This window comes from Odontesthes bonariensis, chromosome 9, assembly GCF_027942865.1.
Source record: "Odontesthes bonariensis isolate fOdoBon6 chromosome 9, fOdoBon6.hap1, whole genome shotgun sequence".
Taxonomy (NCBI): Eukaryota; Metazoa; Chordata; class Actinopteri; order Atheriniformes; family Atherinopsidae; genus Odontesthes; species Odontesthes bonariensis.
This window is the reverse complement of record NC_134514.1, coordinates 19,064,684-19,080,013: the sequence shown is the minus strand read 5'-3', so window position 1 is coordinate 19,080,013 and position 15,330 is coordinate 19,064,684. Positions and strand designations below refer to the sequence as shown.

At 42.0% G+C, this 15,330-nt stretch overlaps 1 protein-coding gene across 1 annotated transcript; it reads left to right on the top strand.

Moving 5' to 3' along the window:
• The first annotated feature begins 613 nt into the window (after positions 1–613).
• On the top strand, positions 614–14,067 carry ccdc92ba (coiled-coil domain containing 92Ba). The gene is made up of 4 exons (XM_075473523.1): positions 614–1,022; positions 1,296–1,436; positions 6,794–6,841; positions 9,910–14,067. Exons 2-4 carry the CDS (start codon positions 1,304–1,306, stop codon positions 10,614–10,616), a joined length of 888 nt encoding a protein of 295 aa, XP_075329638.1. The 5' UTR covers positions 614–1,022; positions 1,296–1,303; the 3' UTR covers positions 10,617–14,067.
• Positions 14,068–15,330: the final 1,263 nt, after the last annotated feature.

Sequence of the window (15,330 nt, the reverse complement as noted above, 5' to 3'; positions counted from 1 at the left end):
CGGGTGTAGGAGTGTAATGGATCTGCATATCACTGCATACTGTTTTACACGGCATCCCAACCCATTTTTAAACAGGATTGTGTTAAATGGTTCTTTACATATTTTATGGTCGAATGAGAGTGTGATTTGATAGATTAATGATTTAAACCTTGTTGCAACCACTTCATTTAATCATATTAAACTGGCAATTTAGAAATGATCCTTATTTCCACTGTGACATCTTGACCACTCCCCCTTTTGAATTACATAAGCACCAGCAGAGCTCCTGTAGCCTCACGGGGTCCGCGGCCCACATGTTGTGGACCTCTGCAGCAGCTCACGTGTCTCTGTCCATGGTGCTGGAATCACACCCATCACCCATGGTCAACGGTGCTCAGAGCACCATAATATTCAAAAGCTTGAGTTGAATAAAATAAATCGCTGTCTGTTCAAGTGATTTACGGTGTACCCTCGTGTAATTCCCCCCATGGTGATGTCAAAGTTTTCTTTTTCCTTTGTACTCTCACGAGCTCCGTATTGATCCTCCTCAGCGCAGACGCGCGGCTCTGAGAGGCCTCCACCAATCAGCCTTCGCACTGACTCCCTCGTACGATGATCTCGCGTGTTCTGATCCCAAGTTGTTTTCATCATTTCCCAGCTCATCCAGCTGCTCGATGCCTCAGTCGGGGGGTGATGGAGGAAGGTGGCGCATGTTAAAAATGGACTGCGCACTCTCCTCTCGGGCTTTCCTATCGACCCACTTGACAACACCATCTTTCCACTGATGCTCGACGCATATGTTGCAGCGAGGAGCGTTGTTTTGCGTTTGCTCGCAGCCTTTCTGCCTCTTCCTCTCTAATTAAATCGTCGTCACATGCCGCTGAGAAGCACTCTAACGCTTCAGATAAAATGTCTTTTGGTGAATGCCGCAGTCTGCAGGATTCGGACCAGCTGTGGAAACCAGCATGCGCGGTTCGGAGGACGTTTTAATGACGTCTGCGAAGCACACTTCTTAATTCCTGGTGGTTAACATCCATTTAAAGGTGAGCAGAGACACTTGCAATGAGTTAATTTTCACTACAAAGGCTGCCGTCTTGGATTTGTCATTTGTCAGGTTATCGATACCTTATTTATAGCCTCAGCGTGATCTCAGTCGAAAACATGCTCCTCCTTTTTGTGGCTGACATGTGCACTGTTGAGAAAGTTAGATTCCCCAGTTGTTGTTCAAGCCTGCCATTGTGGTAGGAAGTTATAAAAGCTGCTATTTTAAAGGCAAACATGAAATCTTTCTTTTGATTTCTACCCTCTGTCTGCAGACTCCAGCATGGGTGATGAGAGAAGCCTCTCTCAGCAGATCCAGAGTGTGGAGAGGAGCATGGTGTTCCTCAGGCAGGAGCACCTCACTTTGCTCCATGGCCTCCACCTGGAGATCCTCTCCCTGCAGAAACGATGCACAGGTGAGGGACGGACTTCTGATGATGCTATTGTGTGTGTGTGTGTGTGTGTGTGTGTGTGAGAGAGAGAGACAGAAATAAATCTATTTACCACAACCCTTACAGAAACAGAGGAGAATACTGTCTGACTGCAGCTTACCGTTATTCTGCACTGTGAGGATTTATGCTTTGTCTGTGGGGTTAATATTGATGGCTGGACATTTTTAACAGATTGTCTTACTATATAAAGATCAGAGTGGATGGGATTCAACTTTATATCCACTCCTGAGACCATAAAACGGCTAACCACTTATTTCCCACCAGTTTAGAAGTGTAGAGCTGAAACTCTGAGTTGTTTAATGTTTGAAATGTAATAAAATAATGAAAATTGGGCCATAACATGTTTTCAAAGCTCAGTGAGAGTCTGCAGAATGTGGGTATTGTTTTGACGAAAAGGCCCAAACTCCAAAATGTTCACTTTACTGTCTTATGACAAAGAAAACAGCAAATCCTCTCGTTTAACGCATCAGAACCAGAACCAAATAGTCACGTTTCCTTGAATAATTTCCAATCAGTTACTGGAATACTCTGTGATGTATTTTCCGTTGATAACGAATGTATTACTTCAGCACACATGAGATTATCATTAGTTATGTTTTCTTTTTGGCTAAAGCTGCTCTTTATTAATCAGCAAAGACATTGACCCCTTTACCTTAAAAGAGAGGCTTTTACTGAGATTTTAAATGACAGGCTCTATGGACAACTCTAAAAAAAACACCCTTTCGTGGCCTTTTTTGAACATTTTATTTCACTTCATGCGTATCCATCCAGCTTCCATCTGGATATTCTACTGCTTCTGTCCAAGAGGAGACGTACGTCAGTTAAAAGAAGCTTAATTTCCCTCTGTGTTGAGTCACAATCTGCAGAGCAGTAATAAGTTTTAAAACAAAGACACTAAATATCCCCAGATCTTGTGTGTGTGTGTGTGTGTATGTGTGTGCATGTAGTCCTCATTGTTCATTTAGTGTGCACACTGCCATCAGTCACAGCCAGACAATGGCTACATGGTGATGTCATGCTGCAATTCCAGTAGATTGCATCATTTCCTGTTTGGGGACTAATGGATATGCCTTTCATTTAATCAAGCCTGCATGTCCACATGATTTCACACACCTAATCTTGTGAGGACGTTCTATTCAATTTCACTGTTCCTTGGACAAGTTTTCCCCTCTTGTTAAACCACAGCACTAACCCGTACCTAAAGCTGTCAGTAAACTGAATCTAAAATAAAATGTTAACTCTGAAAGAAATAGTCTCAGGATAGAAGGTGAAACCCAGTGTGTGGGTGTTTTTAACGTATTTTTGTCCCTACACACACATTTTTCTCTCACAGACAAAAAAAAGATGCGTACAAACACATCCATGATGGTTTGTCCATAAATCTCTTTAGTAATGCATTTGAAAAGGATTGTGGTGCACAAATACAGGGGAGAGCAGCGGGGGGAGGGTTTTGTGTGTTTGTGTGAGTGTGTGTGGGAGGGAGATAAATGGCTCTGAGCCAGTGTGACTGTTTTTTGTTGAAAACGACCCCCTCTGTCATTCAGTAATTCTGCCGTGCATCACATCTGGTCAGTGCAGCTGTGTGGTGGTTACTGCTTTTCCACCTCTTATTTACACGTCTCTTCCTTCTCTCCTTCTACTTTTGCTGCTACTGGCTCTCTTTCTGCTGATGGCAGCCCACGTGGTGCTCTTACAGATTGTTTTGGTGCATGTGGAGTTAAAGTTAGGCTTGTGTGTGGTTTTTTTTGGTCTTCATACAGACATTGTTTTTTAATTATTAGTTAGTCGGCAGAGAAGTGTTTGAATAGTTTTGCTGCATTTTCTCAGCTGCATTCTTGCCCGTGTACACAAATAAGTCACCCTCCCGCAGCAGCATGGGCTGTGAATCCTCTCCTCAGTCTGTTTCTACCTTTAACACAGGCTTTAGTCTCCATATTCCTCAGGAGTTTCACATTACATTACCTTCACTAAATACACACTTTTACACTTTTTGCTGAGCATCTTCAAAGCATCTCACAATGGTCTTGTGCCACAGTGGAAAAGCTGTTGAAGGAACCTTTTAATGCAGAGTAAGTAAGATCAAATGGTTCCCTTTACAGAATACATAGGTAAAGGAGAAACAGCGTCACCATATGTAAGGATGTCCTTTATTTTCTTCTACTAAGCACCATTCTTTTTGTTCACATGGATGTTTGCCTCTTAGAGAAACTGTCATTTCAAAATTAAGTTGAAGACAGCCGTATCCAAGTTGCATTTGATTGCATTCTTGTCAGCTTATATCCTAAGAAAAACTGCTGTTGGTAGTTGATATGCTGCTGTCACAAACATTTTACCAGTACATAACTTGTATAACTCACAGTGATTCTATGCAAATGTAAAAGCTTCATACTGGAGGCACAGTGTGATGGGTGTCTGCTGCCAGCTCACCGATCTGATCCCTGGAAGGGTGCTGCAAGGTTGAGCTGATGATGTTGCCGTTGCATATTAGCTCTGCCTTTGTAATGCTGAGCTCCTCTTTTATTGTTCGGAACACCTTGAGTTTGCTCATCAGCATAAAGGCTCTTGTGCTGCAGCCTCTTTGAGGTACAAGCTAAATGACTTTTTTTTCACCGATATTTTGTGTATGTGTGTGTGTTTGCACTTGAGGATATCTTTGCAGCGTTCAAGGTTGAATCGATGAAAGAGAAAACCTTGAACGCCACGTTTCGGCTGCAGGAGATAAGACTGACCTACAAAGCGTTAACGCAGGATGTTGCAATGCTGAGTACTTGCTTTTTTATTGTTTGACTATTGAAATAATATCTCTTACAATCATCCTCTTGTGGTTGAGTTAACTTCATGCACGCCACATGACAATAGTGCACGAGGAGAACCAGAGAGGAAGACTTCTTGAGGTCTTCGTCACTTGGCAGTTACAGTTCAAATATTAAACCAGTGTAAGAGGGTTTGTCGATCTGGAGCAGCTAGGGTTCATCTATGCTGGCTTCTTCTCTTTCTCCCCTCCTTCTTTTCTTCCTCTCTTGCTTTTTTAAATGATAATTGTTTATTTATTTATTTTTTTCAGCAACTACCCCTTCTCCTCCACCCCCCCTTCGTCCTTCTCTCTTCATGCCAGCGGCATAAGTGGGAGTGTTATACTGACTGGAGAGGGAAGGATAAAGGGTGTGACAGGGAGAGCACGAGGGCAAGAAAAGCCTTATTTCCTAACATGTCTTACTATAAATTGAACTAAATTATTCTTAAAACTTGCAAATATTTACTTAATAACTTCAACTCAATTTCTCTGCTCATATCGTGTGAGACGTGTTCAATGACAGGCTTTCACGTTTGTTTCGTGAACATAAAGGAATCCTTGCTGGGCGTTGGATTGAAAAAGGTTCTGGATCAAATGAAATAGGCAAATTTACACAACCACCGCTGTAGGAGCTGAATGTGGAGATCTGCCCTTCTGCAGTCAGTTTGCTCTGAATCATCACCGGGATGAGTGGCAGGCCAGACACGAGCAGAGATCCAACCCCCCACCCCCTTACAACAATCTGCACTGCAATATAGGTCACTAATGCTTGAGTAACACACACAAACCAGCCTGATCCATTATCCTCACAAAAACTAAAGCCTTTGCTGTATTGTACTGATATGAGATAAGAGCTATCTAAAATTCCCCTGTTATACTGTTAAATATTTGCTCAAACCTTATCACGCGGATGTCTGTTTAATATTAACACCAATTACCAATACCGCTACTTCCCACGTGCCTCTTCTCCATTGACTCTATTCTAAAATGTATTCAAAATATTCAAAAGCCACAGATCCACTACTGCAAGACCTACAAAAATAGGTAAAGCCGACTATACAGTGTATACAGAATCCCCTCCTCACACAGTGTGTCGAATCACGAATACGCTGCCTGGCACGAAAACGTTACACAATATATGTGTCTTGTAAGATTGTGTAAAATGTCAAATGTTTTCCAGCACATCCTCGAAATTCTCACTGGGGTTAAGATCTGGAATATGTATGCACCATCACAGAGGAAAATCTCTATTGATGGAAAAACAGGTCACTCAGTATATTCATCTGAGCTGACCTCATTGCTGAAACTAGACCTGTCCAGCTGAAGCTTGGGCTTGCAAGCCCAGATCACAACACCGCCCCTCACAGACTTTGCTAGGAGACACACAATAAGTCCAATCTTTATAGCCTACTCCTTAACATATTGAAAAAATTTGTCTCAATGAAAAGTGGTTTTCTTTTGTCCCGATATCTTTGTCTTACATTGTTTATGGAAATGCTCTTACTTTCTTGATCAAACGTTAGTGTCCGTTCTGCTGATGCTTTTCTTCGATTCGATATCAGAAGACATTTTAAGTGATCTCCGTCCCAAAGCGTTTCTTCCTCTAAGGTCGTCCCCTCTTTCCGGGTTTTGAAAACCGGCCACACAGCTCTGAAACCCCCCCAAAAAAAATCCAAGTGGTGACCTTGTTTTTCTTTTTGCGGTCTTGTGAGTTTAATCAAACACACGCAAAAATACTACCAGAATACCTGGGATTTTTTTTTTTTAAGGATATGCAAATGTCTCCCAAATCACAAAGCTATTATCCTAAAGAAGATATTTCACTGAATATTGATATACTGGTGTTGGACGGTTTTATTGTCACCTCTGTTTCCAGCTGTTGTGTAGACATGAGCAGCAGCTTGTCACAGGAACTAAGTTGAAATGAATGAGAAAACTGAGATCAAGCACCACGATGAGGGTTTTTGGAAATGACATTGCGTGTGGATATGTTGTGTTTTTTAAACCCATTTACTTTCGGTAAGTCTCAGCTGGATATCAGCTGTACAGGGTTCAGCTTGAAGCTGTAGCTTTGTGTTGAAAAGATTTTCAAATGCTCAATAATAATGCACAAAATATCCACAAACAAGAGGAAAAGGTTGTTTTTTGGGGGGTTTCTGGTTCAAAATCCCTTTTCATTAGACTACATAGTGATTTTGTATGAGGAATGCTAATACTCTATGTCTTTATAGCAGCAGTAAAGAAGATTTTTCTCTCCCTGGACTGTAGCAGGCCGAGTTTCTGGCACACAACCTTTGATGGGAAGTTTCAGATTTTGTTTCATGAATTATGCAGACGCTCACTGAAAATGTGCGAGACACTGCATCGAGCAGCTGGTGTGTTAACCAGCAGCAGCAAACAAATCATGTCATTACAGCTTTAATGACACAAGACACCTCAGCTCGGTTAAGCAGTGCATTTGTCCAATCTCAGAGTGTATGATCAATTTCTGTTTTCTCTGACTGAGTCTTTCTCTTGTGTTTTTCAGAGCTGACAAGCGAGCTGAAGGTAAAGCCCCCGGGCAGGAGCCAGATAGGTATGTAAAAAAAAAAAAAAAAAGCCCTTCAGTGCTCATAATCCTTTCTTTTTTGTACATCTTTTTTTTTTCTTCCTTAATATCCTCTGCCATAAATCTCTCCACCTGCGCTCCACTGTATTTTTGTCAGGCCTTTGGCTTCGGGAACTAAGACAGACTTGTGTTTACATCTTGCTGAGCTAGTTTGTCTTCTCCAGACTCAACGTCAACCCCCAATCGACCCCAAATCGACCCCTTCTCTGCATCCACATCTCTACAATTCTACAGGGGGGGGGCTATTACAACTATTACAAAGCTTTTACATGCCATGAGTAGTTATAGTTGTTTATTTTTATTAGGTTTTTGCTGTGTGAAAGAAATGAAACTGCTAAATTTCGGCAAGAAAGGCTCACTGTCCGCTTGTGGCAGGACGGACGAAGAGATAGCACCATTTCGTCACAGTATATTAGACACAGAATGCAGAGAGAGCAGTAAAAAAGCTCGGTCAATGTTGAAAGTTAGATGGGGGAGCTGCGCTTGGCTGCATTACTGAGCCATTAGATCCCATCTTTTTTTCCAGGGCAGGTTATCCCTCCATCCATCAATACAGCACGGCCCTCTGCTCTACCCCCACCTTCACAAATTGATCCGTACTCTATTTCTTGTCCTGCTCTCGTTTCTCCTCGGGGTCCCAGCGGAAGTGTCCGCTTACAGACTCAGCTGAGCTGTAGAGCCTGGAAAAAGAGATGGAGAGAGGTAACATGAGGTGGAGAGGAGAGCGATTTAGAGACAAGCCTAGGGTGTTAGAATACGGTCAGCGAGGAGAGGAGATGGTGGCACGGAAGAATATGAAGTGGCATATGAGCTCGATCTGGGTGTGGTGATGGGCAACAGAAAACCTGACGCTTATTGGTATGCAGATAATCCATCCTGGAAGACAGACGGACACGGAAAGACACAAAAAAATAGGAGGGATGATAGAGAAGAGGTATTAAAGAGGAAAGTCGTGCCAACTGAAAAAATACATGATAAGATGCAGCAATTTAAACCCCGAACTCTACAGGAACTCCAGGCTTTCTAAGTTCACCTCCAGGACTCACTAAACCTCCAGTCACACGTTAAGATTCAGTACCTCAATGACAGATTTCTGTGGGCAGAGAGGTCAGTGCCCACCTGCTGTGCGTGTAATCTCCTCCTGAACTGGCAGGCTCCAGCTCAGTCAGCCCGGACGCTACTTTACTGACTCAGGGCTTTTCATCAGAACCTTCCCCCTCGTCCCGGAAATGAAACAGCACAAAGGTTGTCTACCACAAGAGAGTGATAAAAAACAAGCAGTATGATGTGTTAGACCTGACCTTGGCAGGGAGAAAAAGCAGAGAGTAATAGTCATTTTTTGTAGCTCTGTTTGGAAGAACTTTCTGTTGCCGCTTAATTGATGAGAGGTGGACCAATTAATTGGAACGATTTTCGCCAGGTTCTTTAATAATCTGCATCACCCGATGCCTGAGCATAGGTACTGAGCAGTTTGACAGGCAGGCAAGTCTAAGTGGAGCGCAGTGTTGTTCCTGTGGAAATATGGACAGTAAAAGAAGTAGGAAATATTTGATGCCGTGCCTAGATCCTAAATTTGTGAATTTTACTTCTTTTTTTTTTCTTTTCATTGACTATTTTTCTTACTCAGTATTCCTCAACGTGTGTATCTAAGCAACTTAACTTTAACGGTTATCTCCTTTCTTTGAATAAAAATCCTTTGACTTCTGCACATCGCACTAAATAGTCCAGTGTGTGAGGCAAAACTAGCCAAACCAAAACGTGTAAAGCCATCAGCGTCATACATCAGCTGTTGGCTCCCGTAATTTGGTAAAGATCAGCATTGGCCGTAGAAAAACCATGGGCGTGGTAGAATGTTATTTTTTTAATAAGAAGATGGACTGAATTAGGAGCGTGGGCTCTTTGTCCTGCAGAGTGTGCAAAGGTTCATGGTGCAGCTGCTTCATATGAGCATCCACCAGCCTGCCTCCTGTGGTCCTACAAAGGCAGATGACAGGGAAGGTGAACAACAGAGGACAGAATGATAATAAAGATGATTATCATGGTGACCTACGTACCCTCCCCTTAATAAGGACAGAGCACTGACACGATAAAGCAGCACACATCTAACAGTAACATGTTATACTACAATACACTGTAGAGGTTGAGTAAGGTGAGTTGACAGAAACTCTCCAAATTTCTACTCCACACTTCACAACTGAATAATTTATTATCATAATCCCCACTATGTCAGTAGTTTTATGCCTCTTAAGCAGCCGTGGCCCAAAGTTTTACATTTTAGTTTTCCATGCGTCTTTCTGTCTCGCCTATTGAAGATGGTAACGAAAAGTTTGACACAAATGTTCAATGTGGACGCGACGGTGAACTGATGTAGGCTTCAGTTGTCAAAGGTCATTTCCTAAAACGTGTGATTGGTCACAGCTCACAAACCCATCTATGCTAAGTTAGATACAGATTGAATTAATTTAGGAGGTACTCGCACGAATCCAGAAATACCAAAATATGATTGGATGAAGAAAAAAAATGAATACGTAATGCGCAGCAGAGCAGCCTGAAATGGGGGAGGGGGGTGGAAATTATGCGTCTTTTCCAACATCCGGCTTTAGGGTCGCTGTATCATTTTTTTGACCTTAGAGATCATCCTCAACAGACTGTTGATTTTCCAAGCACGTACACTTAGCCCTGATAACCCCTTTCATGACATCCCAACAGAAATGTGATCTAGATAGTCTTTGAGCTGCGTTTCCACGGTCACGTGTGCTGAGGATGAGAGATGCTGAGGGCAAACAAAAGCTTTGCTTAACTCATTTAAGTGAGATGCATACACCGCCTCGATGTTTTATCTCTCTTTATCTTTTTTCATTCTTTCTTTTTTTTTTGCAGCTGCGCACATTTTTTAAAATTATTGTTATTTTTGTGAATTTTTAAACCTTGTGCATTTGGATGCTGTATTTTAAAAGCGCACTTTTCAAAGTACACTTTTCAAATACTTCCTATTTATAATTAACGCTTGCAGTTCTGGTCTGTCTCTGTGTCAGAGCTTCAAGAGGAAGAGGAGATCCTGGAGGCCCGCTGTCGAGAGTTGGAAAGCCGTCTGGCAGATCAGGACTGCACTTTAGGAGACTTTCGTAAGGAGCTGAGCCACAAAGGGACTTTGGTGGGAGCCCTCCGAGCCAATCTCAAGGAAAAGGAGCGACATTTTCTTGAGGAGCTTAAACGCCGCAGCCACTGTTCAACTGTGCTTAACACAGAGCTGCAGAAGCAGACAGAGGCAGCAGCGTACCTCTCCTTCCAGCTGCACGCTGCCAGGCAGAAACTGCACCACCAGCGGATGCAGCAGAGGCAAGGACTCCTCGCCATTGCCAGCAGTCAGTATGGTGCCGGGCAGAACTCTGTGTCTCCCCTATTGGGAGCTTCCCCCATCTCCCCTGTGGTCAAACCCAAGCGTAAGAGCATCAGGGCATCTTCGAGAGTGGAGCGCGCCCGAGAGTGCGTGCCCATGGAGAAAGTGATGGGCCCCGCAGAGCCCACAGCCATGCCGGACCCCGCACTCTTCCTCCACCCTCGCAGGCACAGAGCCCGCTCCAGGCACGCTGTGGCACTAAGACAGCCTCCACTGGGCCTGGAGAGGGAGGATGGGGAGGAAGGAGGCGGAGAGGGGCCGGTGGAGCCCCACGATGAAGCAGCCAGGCTGGTTTCAGCAGCAGCAGCAGCGCCCCCTGCTGCTCAGACGAAGGCAGACTAGTGACGAATGTGACATCTGCTTGTAATTACAGTGCGACCACTGTATAGTTATCCTCTGTCAGACTGTTGACTGCTGTTAACTGTTGTTCTGCACTTTGATCGAATTAATACCAGGAGTGATTTTAGCCATTTAATTATATCACACTTACCGTAGATACTTTTTTAATATGTACTTTGATATAACCTTAAATAACTTGCAAAGCAAACGTCAGTAAGTGTCACTTTGATTCAGTCTTAGGATGAAATTAAGACGCTTTGTTTACACTGCTGTTAAATGCTCAGTATACTGTGGAGCCTTATTACTAAGTAGCCCCGCTTTAATTTCAGATGACTGTGAGTTTGACTGTGGTAGCAGACGTTTAAGGTGGACTTCAGCCCAGTTGTGGGACCCGACCAACTGTGACCTCTCAAAGCAGAACATAAATCATCCCATGAATCCAAATGTTTGTGTCCTCTGACTGAGTTACAGCTGAAAATACCTGAGGGGTGGGGGACGCCTCATATTGATCAGAAATAGCTACATTTCCCTCACTTTGAATAGAACAGAAATAGCAGCTCGTAATTCCTTGTAGGCTTTTTTTTTTCAGCAGATGATCCTCATACATTAACTTTGGTTTAGGTCCATTCAGGTATCTCATTGAGGCAGTTTTCAGACACTTACCAGTCACCATCATCTTGTGTCATAACAGACAGTCGTAGAGAAGCACAAATTATTTTCTCATTCATAGAATCTGGCTCACTGTTTGTGGGTTTTATTGCAAAGAGCAGCATTACATGCTACAGTCTTTTTTTTCTTTGCATCATTGTGAAACACTGAAAAACTGGGGGGGAAGTAAATATGAACACAGTTCGATAAGTTGGAGAAACCGTTCATTGGGATGTAAAATGTTAAAACTGAGAATTTTTATTGTTTCCATTTTTTTCAGATGTACGTTTAATTTTAACCTGATTCAAAAAGAACTTCCAACTTTTTTGCTTGCTATGGGCTTTTTCCAGCCTCTTTCCATCTGTTTTTGAAAGAGGGGCTTAAAACAGTGGACAGCAAATACACCCCCCTATACTTTGTGATGAGCAGGGAAGGAAAAAGGGGGGGAAAAAAACCTTCTCTTGCTAAAACTAATCAAAATGTCCTCTGTGAAAGCTGATCGTGGTTTAAGAGGTCAAACTTTAAAAAAGTGGGACTTTACCACAGTCTGCTTCTATTGTTTGTTAATGTTCCCTCACTGTTATATACTTCAGGGTAACTGAGCTCTGATTCTTTCACACGGTTCACACATAAAAACACACTTCACTGAATTAACTAGTGAAGCACTATAACAATTAAGTAATTTTATGGATTAATTGTCAACGGTTTCTTCAAAGATTGAAAACTACATTTGCGCCGCAGTGCCTGTGTGAGGTGGAGCAGACGGTTGAACAGCAGTGGTGTTGCTTGTGTGCAAAACAATTTAGTTTGTAAGTTTGTCCAAATGACACACTGAGGCTCTTCCTTTGTTTTGACAGCTTTGAATCACGCTGATATGAGTTCTGACTCACTGGACCATGTGTTTTACTCAGGAGTGGTTTGTGTATCAAACACACACACACGGACACCAGCTCCACAATTTTGAGGTTGTTGTGCCGGGGTTTCTTTTCACCTCAGGAAAACAAAAAGGTGACTGTAGCTTTTGTTGTGTCTTTGAACGCAGTGAGGTCTGAAGGCTTTAAGGGACGGTCCGTTCACATGGGCATCTTTATCTTTACAAACCCCCCCGCCCCATCATAGCAGGGAGTGTGTGTGTGTGTGTGTTTGTGTTTGTGTCTGTATTTGTGTCCTCTGTTGCGAGACAAATGCAGTTAGTGCCCTCTAGTGTTACAAAAATAGAACAACACTAAGAGAGGAGTAAAGTTAAGATCTAATTTCCCACTTTATTTACTGCCTTATGATAGAGGACTGTGATACATACAAAGAAGCAGGACTGTGGGGAAACTACACATTTCTTTCCTCAAGTGCTTGTTATAATACTATTTGTTTGGGATTTAAATGTTTACTGTAGATCAACTTCTGTGTTTTACTCACTGAGTTTTAACTGGGCAGCAGTAAGTTCCTGTAAGACTAACTTCTGTTGTGATTCGTTGCTGTGAATTGTTTAATTTTTTGCCCTGGTTACTAGTTTAACATTGTGTTTCACAAGTATGTCGTTGATACAGCAATATGTCAAAAATATTATTCGTAGTACGTCACCTCAGTTGGTTTAAGGACATGTGTTGAAATAGATTTAACTGACTGATTACCTTTGTGTTTGATTATGTTTATAATGATATATTTTTCTGAACTCTTATTATTACTGTGATACTGTTCATTGAACAGTGTGCTGCTTTTAAAGCCGCATTACGCAAGCAGGCATGTTATTGTGTCACTTGAGACTGTCTGGATCAAAATGAGCTTGTCTCTCCCTTTGTTTTTTTTAAGTAAAAATGCTCTTTATAAGGGTTTTCGTCACCTCTTGGTCAGTGATCCATTGGCACGACTGTGTGCACTATTCTTGCTCGACAGTACACTATTAAAGTCCGAAGCTGTCATGTTGGAAACAGGAAAACTGAGCTTTAGACTGTTAGACTGCATCCCTCAGCCTGCTGTCCATTTCAAACATTTGACCCTCATCTCCTCTTGCATTTTACACTAGATTATCCACACTTTGGTCCTACGGAACATAATGGGCAAATAATCAGAGCTGCTTGAATCTTCGACGACACGTTTGTCTGCTTTGAGGAGAAAAGCTAAAGCGCCAAAGAGGCCCACCACTCAAATCAACATGGAGACGAGCAGTGTGACGCCTTAACAAAGATGTCTTTGCACTCATATCTCTGCTGCAGCGCGTGAATCCTCACTGCCAGGTTGGTTTGTTTTCTAATTCTCAGAGCAACCCCACCGCACATCTCACATCACAAAGGCATTATGTCTGCGCTTCTGTTTCTCTGAGCACTGACGGTCCTCTGCTCCTCGTTCTAACTCATGACTGATGTGAGCAGCAGCATTGTCAGTCACTTCCTTCCATCCAGGTCTCACTGTGGTGGGTCAGTCCTGGCTGAAGTCAAACAGTCTCCCTGGACTGTACGTGGCCCCCATCAAGTATCTTGTTTGACATAGTTTAAAGCAATAATGCCGTGTTGTACACAGCTACAGAATGATGTCAGTCTCGGTTGTTGTATGGTTTTTGGTTACCAGATGAGCGCGAGACATTGACTGAACACCGCATATAACCGTATTGGCTTCCCGCAGCGATCAGCCGGACGCAAAACTTGAATAAAACGGAGGATCCTGGAAGCTGCCGACGACTTTGTTGTTTGTTGGAAAGTTTGTCAAAGAAGGGACAAGAGAATAACTTTGCAAGTGATTATATGATTTCACTTCAACCATTTGTTGGATAGAACATTTTTCCTTCACGGATTAATAATAAAAAAATGTAAATGTGACTAATAAAAGTTTCTGAAACATCTTTCATTCTTTTCTCCTTCATAAACAAACTGGTATTATTCAAATGAAATAGATATTTACAACATATACAACACTATATACAGCGATGCTTTGGGTCTTTTGATGAAAAGGCAGGTCAACTGTATCTATTTGGTGGGTTTTTGTAGGAAAAAGGCTCATAAGCTTATAAAGTGTGTCAAGACAAATATTAACAGATATCGGTCTTTATCCGTAATAAAAAGCAAAATGCTTCGAGGTAATATGTTCATGGAAAATGGAAACGGAAGAACTTGACAAAGAGTCAGTTTGGTCATTAAGATATATATTTGTGACTGTAATTAAGAGATTATTAAAGGTGCAGTTAACTGCACTGACTCCTCTATAGGGTCATAGGCATAAATGATCACGTATCCCTACCACTACATGATCTTTAAAAATTGTCCACATAACTAACTCGGTTAGAAGTTTAAAAAAAAAACGGTTTTCATCTGCAAGCAAAGGGCTAAAAAGGATGCAGGAATATTTTCAGGGTTTCAGATGATCTGCAGTTTGGGATCATAAAGTGATCTTATGATGTCCAACAAATATAACCTTCAAAAGTAACTTTTTATTAGAGCAAGTTTGTTTCATAAGATTCTATTCACTAACTATACACTCTGAGACAAATGCCGGTGCTGCTAAATAGCATATGAGCTGACACATTACACCTGCTTTAACACTCATCCTGCAGTTTTCCCTGCTTATAGGTTGAATAATTAATCATAACTGTCATTATTTCATCTGAGCTCACCTAGAAGTGATGATAGATGACAAAGTACATGCAAGGAACATTCAAGGAAATACTAAGTGTCCCTTACAGTTACTATGGTACTAGTTCAACTATCATTTAACAGACATTCACAGAGTTTAATCAGGTAGAAAGTGCTCTCATTGTAAGAGCTGCTATTCTCAGTGTGAGATTACTAATTAATCCTAATCTTTAAACCAAATCCTTAAGAATGCGTCTTTGTCCTGTTGGATCTCCTAAAATGTATGCGTTAAATCAAACTACTGCGTTTAGGCAGCATTTTTGCCAGATTTTCTTTTCAAACGTGGCACTCACTACATCTCGCTGGAGTCAACTAAAAGTTGTGGACATGCCTTTAAAAGGTGTCGACGTCAAAGGCCAGTCACCACCACACACAGTGTCAGGCTGTTTTGTTGAAACTTTATTATTATTATTTTTTTTATCTGAGGCACTGATCAGAAAATCCACACC